The sequence below is a fragment of the Vipera berus genome (genome assembly GCF_964194415.1).
Source record: "Vipera berus genome assembly, chromosome: 1".
Taxonomy (NCBI): domain Eukaryota; kingdom Metazoa; phylum Chordata; class Lepidosauria; order Squamata; family Viperidae; genus Vipera; species Vipera berus.
In genome coordinates, this window is record NC_138202.1 from 261303404 (window position 1) to 261324800 (window position 21397).

A 21397-nucleotide genomic window follows, 5' to 3' on the forward strand; every position below is an offset into this window, starting at 1 on the left:
TCCTACAATGGTCCTAGTTAAAAAAGATCTTAGAAATCATATTTACCTTTTCCTTTGACAGCAATAGGAGGCTTCACTTTTTCTTTTGAGATATCTATAAAAATATTCATTCATTCATTCATTTCATTTTGCATTTTTTTCTTTAAACCACCCCCCACACACAAACACATTTCTGGGTGCTTTTAAACCTTCATTTAATATAACAAGACTATATATAGCTAGATCAAGTAAATAAAACTAATCATTATTAACTTCCACAAGTTTTTCCACTCTTTTTGTTAACTCTATGGGCTTGAAAAGAATTTCTTCACTACTTTTGCAATCTGAAAATAAACCGAAAAAGTCTTAAAGCTTTAAAAATATATTTCTTTACCCTTTTTCTTTTGGGTTTCTGTGGTCTTCGTTAATTTTTCTTTCTCGGGCTCTGTGTAAAAGTACAGTGAGCAAACATTAGTCATATCTAGCAATTAATAATCCCAAACTGAAGATGCATTGACATGATATACAGTTTTGGAGCTAGGTTTTGAGTTGGATATATTGCAAATTCTTTTCATGGTAGCAGTCGTAAGTTTCAATAGCTAAAATCATGTAACTTTTTTCAAGCAGGGAGTGAACATAGTTTGTGTTCATAGAAAAAGAACTGCACTTATGCAACTCTTTCCATGACCACAGCACTTTTCCTTTGACTGAAATTTATTCTGTTCATAAAGAACGTTAGATGCCTCTGTGTGTAAGCATCGGAAGGATCCCAACCTTATGGCTTGATTCTCTACAGATTTTTGCTACTATAGAAACAACAGGTGACCAATCACACTGAATGTCAATAATGGATGGTGTTGCGCTTTGACCTTTCAGATTTCAGGATTAGTAATGCTTTGACAGAAGTAGAGGGGCAGAAATAGATGGAGAGAAATAAATGGGGAATGATGTCTTGAAAGCCCCCCAGTCATTTCAGATCTTCTTGTATCTCACTCAACTGGAATGAAAGAAGACTGTAGCTTGTAGCAGTCCTAATTGCATTCAGTTATAATTTGCCTGACTCGATGTGGCATTTTAAATGCAAGACTTTTAAAAGCCATGGGAAAGTATAACACCAAGAAATGAGTTGTGGCACCTATTTGCTAAGACAAGTCTCTGTGGGTACTAGATAGTCAAATAATTTCCTACTTGTCTGACAATGTCCAGATATATGAATATAAAAGGTTGGTTATACTTTGTCAGATCATAAATTCTTTCACTTAACTAGACAGCTTCATGTTTCTTACTAACTTTTAGCTGCTGTATTCAAGATTTCATTTATTCTATTCTCCAAAGCACCTGAAAGCAGGACAAGAAGCAATGGATGGAAACTAGTCAAGGAGAGAAGCAACCTAGAACTAAGGAGAAACTTCCTGACAGTTAGAACAATTAACCAGTGGAACAACCCACCTCAAGAGGTGGTCAATGCTCCAACACTGGAGGTTTTTAAGAAGAGACTGGACAGCCATTTGCCTGAAATGGTATAGGGTTTCCTGCCTGAGCAGGGGGTTGGACTAGATGACCTCCAAGGTCCCTTCCAACTACTACTACTACTACTTCTTCTTCTTCTTCTTCTTCTTCTTCTTCTTATTATTATTATTATTATTATTATTATTATTATTATTATTATTATTATTATTTAACAGCAATCATAATCTACTCCTACTCTAAATGAATTATGGGTGGCTAATAGCAAAATACAAATCAGATTAAAATATAAAAAAACAATCTCAAGCCACAAAACAACAATATAGATGTACTGCTGCTTCAGAAAATCATTGTAATACCAAGGAGGATTTGTGCTCTTTTTCTTTCTTGTATGAAATAGCTTCTCTTTTGTAATTCCTGTGCATGGCATAGCAAAGTAGGATCTTTTGAAAAGTAAGTCTCTTCCTTTCACTTCTCCACTAGTTTACTCCTCATAATCCTCAGGCAGTTAAGCTCAAGACTGCTAAATTTTTATTTGAAAACTACTTTGCCAAAGCCAGCCACCTAGTAAGGAGAATGTGATGAGTGAGCTGGTATTGCCTCATACAGATTTTAATCACTTTTTGGCAAGAAAAGATAAACAGCTAATGAAATTTGCTTCTAAGCCGCCCTGAGTCTTCGGAGAAGGGCAGAATATAAATGGAATTAAAATAAATAGAAAAAAATAAAAAAAATAAAAATTTATTAGAACGAACTGAGTAACTGCAAGAGGTATAAGGTAGCTAGATATAAGCTGCCTTGAGAGGAGCTTTACTATAGGCCTGTTCAAGAAAGCTGCTATAACTAGCTGGGACCATGATCACCTTTGTGAAGGATAAGGGGCTCCCAGATGCCATGGGGGTGTGAAATTCTATTTACACTCCTCAACAGGTAGTCCTTGACTTATGACTATAACTGAGCCCAGAATTATGGTTGTAAGTCACTGAGACTGTAAGTTGAGATATCAGGTGACCACATTTTTGCAGCAGTTGTTAAGTGAACACCACAGTCATTAAGAAAATCCATTTTCCCCAATGAGCATTTTTTGCCAGAAACTGGAAGTAAATGCCAGAATCCAGGGGTTAAAAAAAAACCATTACAAGTCATGGTCAGCTGCAAATGGACACTGCAAATGGCTGTAGAGGTCAGCTGATTGCCAAGTGTCCAAAATGAAATCATGTGACTGTGGGGGTGGTGTGTGTGTGTGCAGCAGCCATCATAATTTCAAATCAGGTTATAAACAGCTCTGGAGAGGTCTGGGATAACTTTGAACAGCCATTAAGCAGCCAATTATAATTCAAGAACTAGCTGTATTGAATGTTGCAGAATCTTCTTTCATTGTCCCACCTGTAAATGTGTTGTATCTATGCCATAGTTAAAATTATTAAAATTATTCTTTTGCTTTGCTTTCTTCAGTGAATCTGTTTAGCTTCTCTTTCATTTGTGTGCACACTGCATTCAAATCCAAAAAAAACCTCTTGCCCGCATTTTACAATAGCGAAACAATAGATTACAGGTAATCCTCGACTTATGACCACAACTGAGCCCGAAATTTCTGCTGCTAAGTGGGACATTGGTTAAGTGAGTTTCGCCCCATTTTGTGACTTTTCTTGCCACATTTGTTAAGCGAATTGCTGCACTTGTTAAGTTAGTAACACAGTTGTTAAGCGAATCTGGCTTCCCCATTGACTTTGCTTGTCAGATGGTCACAAAAGGGGATCAGATGACCCCCCCCCGAGGCACTGCAACTGTCATAAGTATGAGTCAGTTGCCAAGCCTCTGACTTTTGATCACATGACCATGGGGACGCTGCAATGGTCATAAGTGTGAAAAATGGTTAAAAGTCACTTTTCTGAGTGCTGTTGCAACTTTCAATGGTCACTAAATGAACCATTGTAAGCCGAGGACTACCCGTACTCATTCTGTAATGTAATTAAGTGTATTATGTCTGTAGTTTCCTTTTTATGCCAAATCCTATTCATATTTACCCACATAAGGAGCCTTGCTGCATTCTTAGATGCTGACTTCCAGTTAAGGCTGAAATTCTGATGATACTGATTGCCAAGTAAGCTTTATCATACTTAATAGATCTTACATATTTACAATGAAGTAGCCGAAGGACTGCTCGGGACGACAGGCTAGTTTAACAACAAGTTTATTAGAGCAAGGCAAACAGAGAATAACTTGTCCGGCTTTTATAGCCGGCAGCTGGTAGCGAGGACCAATCAGATGTATTTATTTTGGCGCCGTGTCAGGCAGGGACCAATCGGCGTCGTCTTCTGTTGACAGCTCCGGCTTCCTCGTGGTGTGGTGTTTTGACAGCCGCGAGCTGTCAGTGGCTGCGCCTGCGCAGTGTGGCGGACGCTTTGACAGCTCAGTCTTCTTCACGGTCCGGAGTTTGACAGCCGCGAGCTGTCAGTGGAGGCGCCTGCGCAGTACGGGGAACTTTGACAGCTGTCAAAGTTCCCGCGTGTATTCCTGTCAGGCGGCCCCCCCAAATATATGCTTTGACGATACTTTTGTGCGGCCAACATATACACTCTAGGGAATGTTTACATCATGTTACCTCATATATAATACACCCCTTACCCCTCCCCTGGTGCGTTTCTTTCCTCTTGGATGTTTGACCCTGCCCACTGATAGTCCTTTAGGTAGGTGGGTGGTCTTCGATTCCTGGATGATCGGCGAAGGGGTGGTGGATGGTCTGGTTCTGGTTCTTCGTTTTGGTGTTCCACTTCCTGGTTTGGGATAGGCAGCATTTCCGGAGGGGGTTGTAAGTCGGCGTTGGTTGGTTGCTCGGAATTGTGTGGCGGTTGTCTGGGTCTGAGCTGGTCAATATGGCGGCGTATGTTGCCCTGTGCCTGCGTAGCTATGAGGTATGAGATGGGCCCTGTTTGTTTTATTACTGTCCCTTGAACCCACTTGTTTTTATCTGTGTATGATCTTGCCCATATTAATTGACCAGGTTTGAGTGTGCGGCCGGGGTGGGGGTGCTGTTTTTCTTCTGGGTATGTGTCGGGGTGCAGTCTGTCGAGACGTGTTATTAGCCTCCTTCCCCATCTTAATTCCGCCGGTGATTTGCCCGTTGTGGAGCATGGCATTGTGTGTTGTGATAAGAGGAACTGGCTGAGTCGCCTCTGCCAGTTCCCTTTAACGAATTTTTTTAATGCTTCTTTCGTGGATCGTACCATAATTTCAGCCATTCCGTTCGACGACGGGTGGAACGGCGCCGACGTGACCAGCCTAATACAATTCTTCGTAGCGAAGATCTGAAATTCACGAGAGGTGAATTGAGGTCCATTGTCGGAAACTATGGTGTCAGGTAGGCCGTGCGTTGCGAATATTTTTCTTAAGGCTTGAATAGTGGCTGTGGACGTTGTTTTTCTAAGGGGCGTGACTTCCAGCCATTTGGAATAGCTGTCTACTGCTATTAAGAAACTTTGGCCCTGGATAGGTCCTGCAAAATCTATATGTATACGTGACCAAGGGTTCCTTGTAGTCTCCCATTTATGGATCGGTGCCTGGGGGGGTTCGCTCCTGGTCTCCTGACAGGTATAACACCCACCCACATACCTTTCAATTTGTTTATCTATGCCAGGCCACCATACATAACTTCTAGCCATTGCCTTCATTTTTACAATTCCAGGGTGCCCCTCATGTAAAATGTGTAATGTTTGGTCTATGTTTTTCTCTGGTATGATGACCCTATTTCCCCATAGCAGGCATCCTCTATGTGTTGAAATCTCGTTTTTCCTGTTATAATAAGGTTGGAATTGGGGTTGTGGGTTTTGAGCTGGCCACCCTGTTGTGGCCCATTTGAGGACTCTGGCAAGTATTTTATCTTTTGCTGAATTATTAGCTATAATGTTTGCCGTCAGGGGGCATTCTGGAAGCTGAGAGATTGCTAAAATTTGGCTGGCTGGGGCTGGATCTGAGTCCCTGGTTTGTATGGGCAGTCTGCTGAGGCAGTCAGCATGACCCAATTCCTTACCTGGTTTATGTATTAGGTGATAAGAATAGGCTGCTAGGAACGTTGACCATCTTAAGATTCTCGGGGAGAGAATTTGTGGTGTAATTTTATTCCAAGTAAATATGCCTAGCAGGGGTTTGTGATCTGTAAATATCGTAAATGGTCTTCCATACAGATAATCATGAAATTTTTTGACCCCTGCTACTATCGCTAGGGCTTCCCTGTCAATTTGTGCATAGTTTCTTTCAGCTTTGGTCAGAGTGCGAGAATAGAAGGCTATGGGTCTTTGTGTGCCGTCCTCGAGTAGGTGACTTAGGACTGCCCCAATTCCGTAGGGAGAGGCATCGCAAGCGATGCATATTGGGGTGTCTTCTCTGAAAAGGGTGATGGTTGAGCTTTGACAGATGATCTTTTTTAACGATTGGAAACTATTTTCATGTTCCTTGGTCCAGGACCAAGTTGTACCCTTGTCGAGGAGCCTATGGAGAGGCTCTGCAATAGTGGCTTTGTGGGGAATGAAAGCATGGTAAAAGTTTAACAGTCCCAAAAAGGATTGAAGCTCTTGCTTATTCCTAGGGCTGGGTGCGGTTTGAATAGCCCTTAGTTTCTCAGAGGTGGGGTGGATGCCCTGGCTATCGATTTTATACCCTAGGAATTCTGTAGAAGTGACTCCAATGGAGCACTTTTCCCTCTTAAGTTTGAGACCGGCTTCTCTGAGCCGGCTCAGCACAGCTGACAGCCTGTCAGCTAAACTAGCTTCATTTTCTCCGGCGATGAGAACATCGTCGAAATAGGGGCAGACCCCGGGTATTCCTTTCAGGGTCTTTTCCATGATACCCTGGAAGATACCCGGGGCTGCAGATATGCCGAACTGAAGCCTCTTAACTTTAAAAGCACCGCGGTGGGTGACAATAGTTTGCGCTTCCGCGGTGTCGTCTGTGACAGGCAGCTGTAAATACGCCTGCGAGAGGTCAAGCTTGGCGAAAATGGTGCCAGAGCGGATGGAAGCAAATACGTCCCTTACCGCTGGCACCGGGTAAGCATGGGGGCTGAGGGCTAGGTTGACTGTCGCCTTATAGTCAGCGCATACTCTCACTTCGCCATTAGGTTTGATTGGGGTGACAATAGGGGTCTCCCAGGTTCCCCCATCTGTTGGCTCTAGTACCCCTAGACTCACGAGTCGGTCAAGCTCGTTTTCAATTTTTTCTTTGAGGGCGAAAGGTACCCTCCTAGCTCTTATTTTAATTGGTTGGATTGCTGGATTTAATTGCAGGGAAATGGGGGGACCTGTATATTTCCCTAAAGTGCCCTCGAAAACGTCGGCGTACTTTTCGCAAACGGCTTCCAGGCTGGGTGTTTGGATGGTATTAACCCCTGATAAGGCGATGCCTAGTGGAGTGAACCAGTTAAGCCCTATCAAGTTGGTACGGTTCCCTGGCGTAACTAGAACCTCTAGGGTGCCTTTGAACCCCTTATACTGTACAAGGACCTTGGCTTTCCCTTCCAACGGAATAGGGGTTTTCTGGAAGTCTGCAAGGTGAACCTGAGTTTGTTTCAGGGGAATTTGTCTTCGGCCTTTCTGACAGATCTCCTGATAAGTAGTTAGCGAAATTAAGGAGACCGCTGATCCTGAATCCACCTCCATGTGGCAAGGCACCCCCTGAATTCTGACCCAGACCTTAACCTTGGAACTTATGCAGTTTACCCTATCGATTGTCTCAACCCGGTTGCCTGGTGGGGTTTCCCTGTTGGCCTGGGCAGCTGGCCTACCTGGGGGGTTTGCCTCCACCTCATTGACGTTGTCCCGGCCCTTGCTGCGGCACACCGGCTTGATGTGGCCAGTCTTCCCGCAGTTGTGGCATTTTGCGTTCCTAAAACGGCAGCTTCCACGGGCATGGTTGCCCCCGCAGCTGGCACAGGCGGCTCGTTGCACGTAACGTGGGGGTGGCGGTGGAGGGTCCCTGGATCCTCGGCGGTCCGACGTTTTTCCCCTCCTCGGCTGTCGGTGCTCCATCCTGCGCTGTAGGGCTTCTCCATCGGTGAAATCTACCGACTCTCCGCTGTCGCTGAAGGTTGCGCTTTCCTGGTAGACGGTCGCCGGGGACTCTGGGGTCGTGTTCGTCGGCTTCTTTTTGTGGCTGTGTTCGTATGCCATGATCTCCCTGGTCAGCTCAGCCAGATTCATGTCGGGTTTGGACGTCAGTTTTTTTTGTAGCTTCTCGTCCCTCAGACCGATCACCACCTGATCTCTGATGCGGTCTTCCAGGTCGGGGAAGCAGCAGTTCCGCGCGGCGTGTCTGACCCCAGCGATGAACTCGTTGGCGGGCTCGTCCTGCCGTTGTTTCTTTTGTGCGAATTGCACCCGCCAGTACAGTTCCGAGCGAGCCGGCATGTAATACTTGTTCAGCTGGTCCACCAGGTCCGCGTAGGAGACTTCCGTGATGGGCACTGGGCTGAACAGCCCGACGGCTGCGTCGTACACCGGGGGCCCGCTGATGTACAGCAGGGCGGCGGCCTTTGCTCGGTCGTCAGTGATCTTACTGACGAGAAGGAATCCTTCAACTTGGCCGAGGTGTGATTGCCATCTCTCGGGATGGCGGGTATCAAACTCCCTCACACGGCCGAAGTTTGCCATGTCGTCCGGTCCTGGGTTGCTCCGATGGAAGTTAAAACTTCCGTGTCAGCTCTTGCCGGGAACTCTCTTCCTCGGCCGTGACTTCAGCTCCGGAGCGATCCCACCTTCGTCGCCAGTGAAGTAGCCGAAGGACTGCTCGGGACGACAGGCTAGTTTAACAACAAGTTTATTAGAGCAAGGCAAACAGAGAATAACTTGTCCGGCTTTTATAGCCGGCAGCTGGTAGCGAGGACCAATCAGATGTATTTATTTTGGCGCCGTGTCAGGCAGGGACCAATCGGCGTCGTCTTCTGTTGACAGCTCCGGCTTCCTCGTGGTGTGGTGTTTTGACAGCCGCGAGCTGTCAGTGGCTGCGCCTGCGCAGTGTGGCGGACGCTTTGACAGCTCAGTCTTCTTCACGGTCCGGAGTTTGACAGCCGCGAGCTGTCAGTGGAGGCGCCTGCGCAGTACGGGGAACTTTGACAGCTGTCAAAGTTCCCGCGTGTATTCCTGTCAGGCGGCCCCCCCAAATATATGCTTTGACGATACTTTTGTGCGGCCAACATATACACTCTAGGGAATGTTTACATCATGTTACCTCATATATAATACATACAATGCATAGGAAAGCAAGCATACACACAATGCAAAGGAAAGTGTTTGACAATACCAGCCAGATGCCACACAATTGTTCCCTATGGACTCCATATTTAAATGAGAAAGAAAAGGAGAAGATTGGATATTTAATAGATGTGTGTAAATGATTTTATCCTTTGTCTTTATGAACCCCTGAAGGCGTTCTCATTTCACATATGCTTTTTTTTTCCTGAATGCTGTCTGCATTCATGTAACATTCAGTATTAGCCTTGCAGTTAAGTATTTCAAAATCAGGCACATATTTATTCCAGTTTAATTGTTTGCATATAATCAGAAGCAGGAAGAACAGGGCAGTTTTATCATACTTATATTTTAATTTCAAGTTTGATTTCAGCTGCTTATTTATCGCCTTTACTTTTTAAAGGTGCATCATAATTTGTTACTTTTTCTTTCATGTGTTCTGCAGAATACATACCAGAGTTGTGTTAATTTTCATGCACATATAAATTACAGATGTTTGAAACTTTGGGTAAGCATATATGATGTTATAAACTGGCTGTTTTATTTTGCAAATATACAATTATATTAAGTTGTGGGACCATCTTAAGAAGGCATATCCCTTAAAAGAAGCATCCAAATATTTTAAATTCTGGTTTTACATAATAATAGTCTATGAGTTAATTGCCTGAGATGAATATTGCAGGATGGAAAAGAGAAGGGTAATACGCTAGGTGCTTACCCCACAGAAAATTATTGCTACATTATTTGCTGCTCATCCATGTATGAATTTATATGCCTGCATGTAAAACTCTTTTATAAAACTTATAATATTTTCCAACAGATCCAACATACTCTGTGTTTTGGATATGATATTTGCTTTGTGATCCTGTATTATAATTAATATTACTACATGTTGAATGTTATAGAGCAATTGGAAGTAATAGTAATATTTTGCAGTATTATTTATGCATTTCCAAAATTTAAGTGTATATTTTATTATATTTTTATAACTAAAATGGAAAAATTACTTTTTAATCCAGAAAACTGAAAGTACAGCACCACTAATATAAAATATATACCTACAAATAATGAATAAATTGACATATTAATATATTTTCTGTCATACAAAGAATTGTGCAGTCACTGCTATGCTGTGAAAATTATAACTGAGCTCAAAATAATAAAACAGTAAAATTCAATAATATTGACACTGTGCAATTTAATATATGATTAATTGAGCCACATTCATCATTTCTTGTTTTTTTAATTGTTCACTTGGAAAGCACAGTAGGCTTTTTTTTAAAAAAACACCTTTTACTCTAAATGAAGATTTGAAATGATCTTGTAATAATTTAAAATAATGAAAACAAGGATAAATATTATTCGTGGATAAACTGTCAGATAATTTATCATATCCACAAAATATATATATACTGTGACACACTTTACTTGATTCTTTGGAGTCTGATTTATCTGCAGAAGAAGAAATGAGAAAAAAATAATAATCCCTTATTTCCTCATATAGTAGCTAACACTATATGATTAGAATGAAGAATTACATTTATTGAAATTAAGGGGTAAAATTCATCAGATTAAAAGACTATTTGCATGTGCAAAAAAGAGTTCAGAGTGGCATCTCACTTACAAATAGCAAAAGTAGATGAAGATTTCTTTCTTAGCCAACTTTTGTAAAAGCTTCTGAATCAGTAGAACCCACAACAAAACAACTTTTGACTTATTTCATTCAACTGAAAAGATGAATGAGGTGCCTGATCAATTCTTAACATTAACCAAGGACACATCCCTTGAAATGGAAAGCAGCCAAAATCTCTGTTCTCCTATTATTTTGTTTCTGTTGTTAGTGCTTCCCTTCAGAAAACCAGCTTTAAAATGAAAAGAGACTTTGAATCACTAAGACGATCAAAAGCCTGGAGAATAAAACATATGAAGAACGGCTGCAGGACTTGGGTTTGGCTGGTCTAAAGAAAAGAAGAAACAGGGGTGAGATGATATCAGTATTCCAGTATTTGAGGGGCTGCCACAAAGAAGAGGGGGTCAAAATATTCTCCAAAGCACCAGGGACCAGGACAAGAAACAATGGTTGGAAACTGAGCAAAGAGAGAAGCAACTTGGAATTAAAAAGAAACTTCCTAACAGTGAGGACAATTAACCGGTGGAACAACTTGCCTTCAGAAATCGTGGGCTGTCCATCACTGGAGGTTTTGAAGAAGAGACTAGGCTGTCACTTGTCTGAAATGGTATAGGTTCTCCTGCTTGAGCAGGGGGCTGGACTAGAAGATCTCCAAGGTTCCTTCCAGCTCTATTCTATTCTATTCTATTCTATTCTATTCTATTCTATTCTATTCTATTCTATTCTATTCTATTCTATTCTATTCTATTCTATTCTATATGACCCAAATACAAGATGTGTTTCAAGCATGCTACTCATGTTTCCTAAGAAGGCTTGTGGAGGGAAATGTGGAGGAAAAAAGACCAGGGAGAGATGAAATGTGCAAAAAAAATGTGCATTTTCCCATCTTAATTTAAATATCTTTTTGCATCTATTTACATTTTAAAAGGTCAGTATGAATTTTTGTATGCATATTCTTTGCTTTTCCCCTAACGTACATATACTAGTAAATATTTTTCTCTAATATTTGCATTTTACAGGGTACTTTACTTAAGTATCTGCATCTCTTTAAAATATTCTAAATTAGCAAATGATCACAAAATTAATAAAGAAGAATATTTGTATATTTATATATAGCCACTAGAATATGAACTGAGAGTAAATCCTATTCCTTATTAACACTGATGATGTTAACCTAGTTTGGGTAATGAAACATCTGCAAGAAAACATCCAACAAGCGGGCCTGGACTGACCATGGTTTTTAATTTGTTTTTTATTGTGTAAACAATATTATATTATATTATATTATATTATATTATATTATATTATATTATATTATATTATATTATATTATATTATATTATATTATATTATATTATATTATATTATATTATAATATTATATTATATTATATTATATTATATTATATTATATTATATTATATTATATTATATTATATTATTATATTATATTATATTATATTATATTATATTATATTATATTATATTATATTATATTATATTATATTATATTATTATATTATATTATATTCATTGTTTAATTCTTTTTTAATTTTTGTATTTTATGTCTCTTAATTTTTATTGTTGTGAGCCGCCCTGAGTCCTTAGGGAGAAGGGCGGCATACAAATTTAATAAATCCTAAATCCAAGCTCAGAGAGCACCAAGGACCCCTCATAGTAATAAAATTTGCAGAAATGGGAGAAAGGAAAGGCAACTGCATTAAATTTATCTACTGGCCTAAAGGTGTAAATTATAAATGTTTACATATGGATTTCACCTCTATCTCTATGAGGAAGAGATCCATGTATAAACAATGCTCAGTTCCATGCCTTCTCATTGCCTCCAACATGGAAGTTCTGAAAGGGAAGCGAATGAAAAAATTTAGAAGCCCCTGCTCCAAGTAGAAAACTGAATTTTATGGCTACTCTTCTTTGAAGGCATGAACAAGGTCTCAGATGCTACCTCTGGGCCTTTTGGGGTTAATACTGCACCTGATATCTTCTACCTGCTGTATAATAAGTGGCAGCATTTCCCTGAGTAAGAGTGATCTCAAGAAAAGTAAGGAGTTGTTGGACCATATTGATACTTTCAAATTCCCAAACAGACTTGGAAGTTGAACAAATACCCCCATAAAAAGGGCAGTGGTAAACCAGTTCAGTATTTCTGCATACAAATATACTTGTCCCAGAAATTGCCTCTGAATTGATGGAGTCTTTGCTTATATTTATCCTGCTTCCACAAACACTTCCAGCTGACAATTTGAGACAGTGTGTATATAAACGTCACATTGTGCAGCCCCAGAAAAGAATGAAGACAACTCAACACTGTCACTGACTTCATGGGGCTGAGCTGGCTACATTTCTCTTCTCACTTTTCCCAGAGAAATAGTTGTTTTTATTGAGGAAGAGGCAGAAAGGAGACAAAGCAGCATGATGAAGGCAGGGTTGTTCCCAGGGCTTTTTTTCTCATAGAACGCTCAGAACGGAGTTCCGGCACCTTTTTTGGATGGAACCTTGTAGGGTAGGCAAGGCAGGTTGTATGACATGTGTGAGTTCCGGCACCTTTTTCTTTTACAAAAAAAGCACTGGTTGTAGCATCATGACACAAAGATCTGCCTTGTTTGTGTGGACATCATGACAATGCATGATATTTTTTTAAAAAGGGCAGAGTTTGCAGCATAACACTGCAATGCTGCTTTCATCATTTTGATAAAAGCAGGAAGTCCCTGCAGATGCCCATGGGACAGAATCAGAAAGGTTAAAAAGAAACATGGGAATGAAACTTCTCAAATATTCCTTAAATCGGTGTTTCTCAACCTTGGCAACTTTGAGACATGTGGATTTCCCCAGTCACCATGCTGGGAGTTGAAGTCCGCACATCTGAACCTTGCCAAGGTTGAGAAACACTGCCTTAAGTACTTAGGAGTAAAAGAAAACATTAATAATTTCTAAGTGTTCAGTTTAAACATCAAAAGAGTCAGCTAATTTTGGACATGGACAAAGATACGTTTGCCACCGTATTTATATATGAAGCTATTGGTGTAGTCACTAAGGCCATTCTCCAAAGGTATTCTCCAAAGCGCCGAAAGGCAGGACAAGAAGCAATGGATGGAAACTAATCAAGGAGAGAAACAACCTAGAAATAAGGAGAAACTTCCTGACAGTTAGAACAATTAACCAGTGGAACAACCTGCCACCAGAAGCTGTGAATGATCCAACATTGGAAGTTTTTAAGAAGAGACTGGACAGGCATTTGTCCGAAATGGTATAGGGTTTCTCTTCCAACATTATTATTATTATTATTATTATTATTATTATTATTATTATTATTATTATTATTATTATTAATAATAATAATATTAATAATATTATTAATATTGTTATTGTTATTATTTTCACAAGAGATACTACAATTTTACATTATTCTTCTATGTTTAAAATCTAATAGCTTATTGTATGATAGCAAAAGAACTTTAATGATTTGATCCCCTCTAAGCTTGCCATTATCATTCCATGAAATATTTAAAGTAACACTTTTTTTAAAGGTAAGAGAAATAGTGCAAATTACAATCATGTAATGAATAAGTACATCAAAAATGTTGAAACTATTTTTTTTAATTCTCTCATATGTTTAGGTCTCTGTGTCATTTAGTTTGAGTTATTTGGAATAAATATTAAATAAATAAATAAATATTAACTTTATATTTTTATATAATAAATATTAACTTTAATATTAACTTTATATATTTATATGAAATCCAATCAAATTTATTATAGCCCCAAGGCCACAAACAAACAAAATATCTCATAATAGAAGCATTATATCTTTCTACATAACTGTATAACAGGAAAAAATAAGTATTGTAGAATCAAAAAATAATGAAGAATTGTGCAACTTGGGGACTATTTTTTTAGTCCTTGTCCAAAAGAAATTAAAGAGAAATCACATTACTTTAATACTTACTGCCTTAATATTTCTTCAAGATAAGATATATAAGGATCTAGCTAGAGTCCTTATACAGGGAAGAATATAGTATCATATGGTTTAGAGTTTTTATTGCTTCATCTCCACATGAACATAACTGAAGGTACATACATAGGACTGCTCTTAAAAAGGACTGCTGAGCTCTAACCTTATGAAATTTCAAAACTGGAATAGATGTGTTATGTACTGGGCTTTTTGAGGGAATACCACGTGGGTTGCTGGAGCAGCTAACGACTCTCCAGCAACCCAGACTGTTATGTACTGGGTTTTTGAGTACCACACCACGTGCATTGCTGGAGAGCTAACGGCTCTCCAGCAACCCAGACAGGCTGTCTCCGGTCCTGCAATTGGTCAGCCCCAGGACATACCTGAATTTCCTCTCCATGCAGGGGACATTGCTGCTGAAACTGCCACAGATAAAATACTTAGCAGAGTGTTGTCATGGGTATATACGGGCTGGTTGGAAAAAAGTCCAGGCTCAGAATTTCAGAGCTATTTTGTCAGGAGGCATGAGTTATCTGCCCATAAAGGGTGCATTTTATGGGGAAACAGAGTCATAATTCCCACTTCCCTAAGAGACAGGGTTTTACAATCATTACATGAAGGCCATCCAGGCATTGTCAGAATGAAAGCGTTAGCTAGAAGCTACCTCTGGTGGCCTGGCCTTGATAAGGCCATTGAGGGTCAAGTCCATGGTTGTTATACATGCCAGCAATCTAGGACTGAAATGCCACAGGCTCCAGTTCACAGGTGGGAGGAAACATACACTCTCTGGTCTAGGGTTCACATAGACTATGCTGGGCCTTTTCAAGGACAGCTCTTCCTTATAGTAGTGGATAGCCACTCCAAATGGCTGAAAGTAATTCCAGTTCTTAATATGACTACTGCTTGGACCATCAAGGTGCTGAGAAAACTCTTTGCCACACATGGGTTGCCAGATGTCTTAGTTTCAGACAATGGGGCCCAATTCACTGCTGCTGAATTTCAGGCTTTCCTTAGAGCTAACCTCATCAGACATGCAACGTCTGTGCCTTTTCATCCATCTTCTAATGGTCAAGCTGAACACATGGTGAGGATAACGAAGGAGGCACTCAAGTGCATTGTCACAGGTGATTGGCATCACAGATTAGCAGATTTTTTTTTATTTTTCCAGCATTCTTCTCCCTGCACTGCCACAGGCAAAAGTCCTGCAGAACTACATTGGGGGAGACGTTTGATCACTAAACTGGACAGGTTGCACCCAGATAGAGTGGCAGCAGAAGCCTCTCGACCAAAACCCCCAAGGGGACTGCACATGGGTGATTGGGTTTGGGCCAGAAACTATGGGCATGGGAATCTGTGGGTTCCTAGTCAAATCACCAAGGCATCCGGACCCCTATCTTATGAAGTGGGGTTGGAGGGAGGGCAAGTTGTCCGAAGACACATTGATCAGCTCAGGAAGCGGTTTCCTGAACGGCCACTAAAAGAGGACTGCGTCATAAGTCCCTCCCAAGGTCCTCAAACTTGTGGCCAAGCCAGCCCTCACATAGACTACCAGGACTTTTCCTTCCTAACTGAGATGGAACCAGAGGGAGAACTGGGGAGCTCTGCAGTGCAACATGGACCCCCTGAAGAAGCAAGCCAACCAAACCTCAGCAAATGCTGTGCCTACTCTGCCAAACAGTCTGACTCTGGGGTGGGCCAACCTGGAGAGGCCAGCCAGAGTGCATCGAATCCCCTTGACTCAGGAGCACAAAGGGACACAAGTCTACCCAGCCCACTGGGTAAGCTGGTAGACCACAAAGTGATGGGAACTCCAAGATGTTCCTGTAGGGCACACAAGCCTCCTTCATATCTTGCAGATTACGTTGTAAAATAAAGAGCTATATATTATTGTAATTCCTGTTGCCACTACACTACAGAAACTAATGCTATGATATAACTGTATAAAAGTGCCATTTTGGTAGCCTATTCATTCAGACGTTGTTTAATAACATTGTAGTCCACATTGGGGTTTTTTTGTATTATTGCTTTACTTTAATGTGTTTGGACATTGAGTCTTGACCGTTATTGAGACTCATTAGTGTTATTATGGTCTGAGCTAAGGGGGGAGGGGTGTTATGTACTGGGCTTTTTGAGGGAATACCACGTGTGTTGCTGGAGCAGCTAATGGCTCTCCAGCAACCCAGACTACCAGTCTCCTGTGCTGCAATTGGCTATCCCCAGGCGGCAATGGTTGATTCAAACCTATTCGCTGCCGCCTAGGGGCTAGACTATATATTGCGGTTGGCTGCAGCCATCTCCCTCAGTACAGTCACAGCACGAAATAAAGTATGAGTTACCTGTACTCTGTTTGCGTCTTCATTCCTGCGTCAAAGAACCCGCTATTTAACAAAATGATTAAATAAGCTGGAACAAATCCTTTGGAAGCAAATTATAAATATTGGGGTGTGACACCTTACTTAAGTTTGTTTGGAGATCTATGTCTCCAAACAAACAGCATTCATTGCTTAAGGACATTTGTAGCATTATCAAAACCTAAGGAGCACAGATTTTCCATAGAAAAGCCCAGCAACTGAATTTTACCTAGGCATCATGATTTTAACTGGTAACTAAGTACTAATGATAGGGACGCGGTGGCTCAGTGGGTTAGGATGCTGAGCTTGTCGATCAGATGATCGGCAGTTTGGTGGGTCGAATCCCGAGTGCCGTGTAACAGAGTGAGCGCCTGTTACTCATCCCAGCTTCTGCCAACCTAGCAGTTCGAAAGCACGTAAAAATGCAAGTAGAAAAATAGGGACCACTATAGTGGGAAGGTAACAGCGTTCTGTGCGCCTTTGACATCTAGTCATGCTGGCCACATGACCACGGAGATGTTCTCAGACAAGCGGTGGCTCTTCAGCTTTGAAACGGAGATGAGCACTGGCCCCTAGAGTTGGAAATGACTAGCACACATGTGCGGGGAAACCATTACCTTAAGTACTAATGGGGACAAAACTATAGGACACAAAATTAACTGTACCCAGGATGAAAAAGAAGAAATTGTGCTGTAGCATTCAAAGAAACAATGCCTGATGTTGAAATTTCTTTAAATTATTTAAATATTCACTTTATATAAATCTTCATTTTATAGAGTTTTCCTTTATATCAATTCTATAACTTTTTCTATATTAAAACCTGTATGCTGATTTGGCCGTTTAAATGGAAACATGCTGAAGTCCACATTCTATACCTACATTTGCCTCACAGTACAGGTGGTCCTTGACCTATGACCATTACTGGAACTAGAATTTTCATTGCTAAGCAAAGTGATTATTAAGTGAGTCAGGCCCAATTTTATGATCTTCCCTCATTGACTTTGCTTGTTGGAAGGCACCTGGAAAAATTATCACTTCAAATGGCCATTCAATGAATGGCTGGAAGTCAAGAGCTACCTCTATGCAATGCAACTTCTTTAAAGATCCACAAAAATGGTCAGGTATTGTTAAAACATAAAGAATAATGCCTATCCCATAGAATGTTCATCTCCACTTAAAGCCTTTATGCCACAAATCAAGTCAGTTAAAATAATTTAGGCCACAAAAGATGACATGTCTAGATAAACTGCTACATTTTGTCTCTGTGTTTGAATATATACAAACTGAATTCTGTCAAAATGATGTTTCCTAGACAGGTTGAAAAGACTACTCACCAAGATAGTTAAAAGAGACAAATTCAAGGTTGTCCATTTCTTGCAATATGAAATGTGTATTTTTTTTAAACAGCTCTGACACTTGTTTTAGAACATATCAGCTTGACTGAGTTTATTTTTTTTTACCTTGTTCTGCTGCCTTGCTAGGTCTTTCTTCTTTCTTTTCGTGTAACGCTGCAAAACAAAGATAAGGGACATGTAACACAGCTAGTCTCGAAGAGAATGGCTTATGCCATTGAAAAAGCATTAAATCTCTACTGCTTATTTGAAGTGACATTTTTACATATTGATTAGATCATAACAGATAATTCAGAATTATGCAATAACATTATATTTGTGTCTCCTAAGCAATCTACATCTAGATTATAATCTTGTAGAATGGCAGAGAGAAAAAGAACATGATATAGGTAGCCCTCAATTTTTGACCATAATTGAGCCCAAAATTATAGTCATAAATCATGTGGATTGTTAAGTGGGTCATCACCTGACCATGATAATTTTACAATCTTTTTTGTGGCGGTCCTTAAGCGAATCCATTGTCTGCAATTTTTTGCTGGAAACATGAAGTAAATGCCAGTTTCCAGCAAAAAAATAATAATATTGTAAATCATGGCCATATGACTGCCAAATGCTGCAAACAGCCATAAATATGGGCTGGTTACAAAGAACCCAAAATGTGGTCACATGACTGTGGGGGCCCCAGCTACCAGAATTTAGAAACTGGGTTGTAAGTAGTCCTATAATTAAAATAATATAAAATCCTATGGTAAGTTGATCAACCTGAATACATTTATCTGGATGTCTACCCTAGTTAGTTAGTGGGAGTTAGTGGGAGAAAAGCATAGTGTATCAAAGATGAAAGGCACCTAGATTGAGAGGTTATCTTCCTTGAAATGGCTGTGAGAAATAAGCTAGAAGCATCTGCTGCTATTCTTAATTGCATTTGGCTTGCTACCTGAATCTTAAACTACCTACAGTTTTACCTATCGATTGTTAACCATGGTAGGTCTGATTTAATGATTTTGTAAGCTGAAGTTTCACCTTATAGATAAAAAAATAATTCTTTAAATTCCCCTGTAAAGGAGAAGAATGTGCAGCTCCTGAAGAAAGCTTCTGCAGATTTAGGATACAGGCACTTGACTACTTCAAAACTCATCAAATTCAATATTCAACGTGCTTTGAAGCAGGAATCTTGTCCCAGCACTCGTCTTCCTCCCAGTATTTTGACATGCAAGGTCAGCTGCCTTGTGACTTGCTATTTCTTTTGGCCAAAATAGTGGGTCACGTGGTAAGTCATGTGGTTTTCTCGGTATTTGTCAATTTTAATATTTGTCATGTCTTCTGGAACAGATACCAAGATACCACTGACAGACACATAGGTACCACTGTATAAGCTAGTTGAAGCACAGATTAAAGAGAAGACAAATCATGTTGTTTAAGGGACCAGGCTAAAAACTAGGAGACTGCGACCTCTAGTCCCACCTTAATCATGAAAGCCAGCTGGGTGACCAGTCACTCTCTCTCAGCTCCACCCCCCCACCCACCCCCACAGGATTGTTGTTGAGGGGAAAATAAGAGGAGGAAGGGGTATTATATATGTTCTCTGCCTTGATACATTTATAAAAATAATAAAGGCAGGGTATAGATAAATAATTAAGTATGTTTTGAATTACAAAGTCATAAAAGGTCTAAGCCATAGTCTTTTTTTTTTCAAAAAAGGAATAACAAATTATGTTAATTTATCATTTACATATAAAAGAAAAGCTATTTTAAGGTAGGAGTCACCTATGTGTGAGTTAGACACTTATATAAATTTATAATAAATAAATAAAATAAAACTAACAAAATGTTCGTTTTAATTCAAGTGATAGTTCATGATTGAAAACACTTTTAATAAAAAAGCAGTAATGACTAACTGTTACTGTGTGAAAGAGAAGTGTACAATCTCATGAGACACAAACCCAGCTCTCAGAATTATTGAACTGAATGAAGGTCTCTACAACTCCTCTCTGAAAATTGGCTAGGGATCAAGCTGCAAAGTATTCTCTATATAAGTACATAAATTTTAAAAAGGAAATAATATTCCTGACCTTTTGGCTTATGAGTTCCTCCAACAGCTGCAAATAAAGTAAGAATATATTCTGAACACTATACAGAACCTCAAAATTCTTACAACACACATTTATTTGTATATATTACCACAGATAACCCAAGTGGTAGCTACCCAATCTAAAAACAGCATAAAAGCTTTAAAAGCCTAAGAAATAATAAAATCCTCACGAGAAATTCAATATGTAGCCATGTAGAATGAAGCAATATTTTCAATTATTTTTTTTTTAAAAAAAGCAACTAGGGATGAATCTGGTAGGAGAGGAGAAAGATGTTTTTGTATTGGTTGATCCCCTTGGTATAAAACAAAAACAAACACATTTCTGTTATTTCACAGCACTCTTTTCTTTCCTGAAGAAGATTGAAAAATGTTTTTAAGATTTTCCAGAAAGATCCTAACAAAAGTGGATTCTCCCAACAGAACTCGATCTAATTACTTGAAGACTGTTTAGTGAGGATCTGGAGCACAAGGAAATACATAATGAGCATTCTAAAAAGAACAACTGATAACATGTTTTTCTGAAACCCTGGAGCAGTGCTACTACTGTAGCTGCATCCATGCATCCATGGGGTAGCTGCATCCATCATCATGGGATGGTTTAAGATTGCACAGTTTTGAAATATACATGGATATTTGAGTTTATTGAATAACTACAAGTCAAAAAATAAAAACATGAAAATAATATTTATGGAAACATTGTTGTTACATGGTATTTTCACAGCTTCTGCCATGCCTGAAAAGTGTTTAAAGCTCCTAGCGGCAGTGCCAATGAATGGTTAAGTGGGCAGAAATGGAAGTCTTCCAGAATTGGATCTGGCATCCTTATTTATATTTTTCAGCACATGGCCAGTGATCAGATGCATGCATTGCCTTCTTCTCGCCTAGAGAGGTTAAGTGGTAGCATAAACTTTTCTTACATGCTAAAACTTTTTTGTTGGATTAGGATTGACGGGTAGATTCAGTGCTTCAAAAATGCAGAGGTTTTTCTGTCATCTTGATTAATAATGACTTCTTCCCCAATGATGAAATGCCAAAAACAAAAGCACCATTCATTCCTAAGAGGGGGGGGGGTTACAAGTAGTCCTTGATTTATGACTGTTTGTTCAGAGACCATCTGAAATTATGATAGCACTGAACAAAGAGATTATAACCTGTATCTGAATTTACAGCTGCTGTAGGCCCCTGTGGTCCTGTGAACAAAATTCTGGCACTTGGCAATCTGCCTGCCCTTACGCTCAAATGTAGGAATGCTGTAGAGACCCTCACTCGTCTATTTTTCCCCAATCCTGCCCTGCTGGGTCCTTTGAGCTTACCTC

General features: G+C 39.9%; 1 protein-coding gene across 30 annotated transcripts in view; it reads right to left on the minus strand.

Annotated features, from left to right (window-relative positions):
* TRDN (triadin) overlaps positions 1-21397 on the minus strand; it is a 232431-nt gene that overhangs the window by 28680 nt on the left and 182354 nt on the right. For all 30 annotated transcript variants that reach the window (XM_081313558.1, XM_081313557.1, XM_081313551.1 and 27 more), the window contains 5 exons: positions 20062-20088; positions 18098-18145; positions 10101-10139; positions 374-424; positions 47-94 (listed from right to left, as the gene is read on the minus strand). In XM_081313558.1, coding sequence (XP_081169684.1) covers positions 47-94; positions 374-424; positions 10101-10139; positions 18098-18145; positions 20062-20088 — 213 coding nt within the window. The remainder of the gene's footprint in view (positions 1-46; positions 95-373; positions 425-10100; positions 10140-18097; positions 18146-20061; positions 20089-21397) is intronic.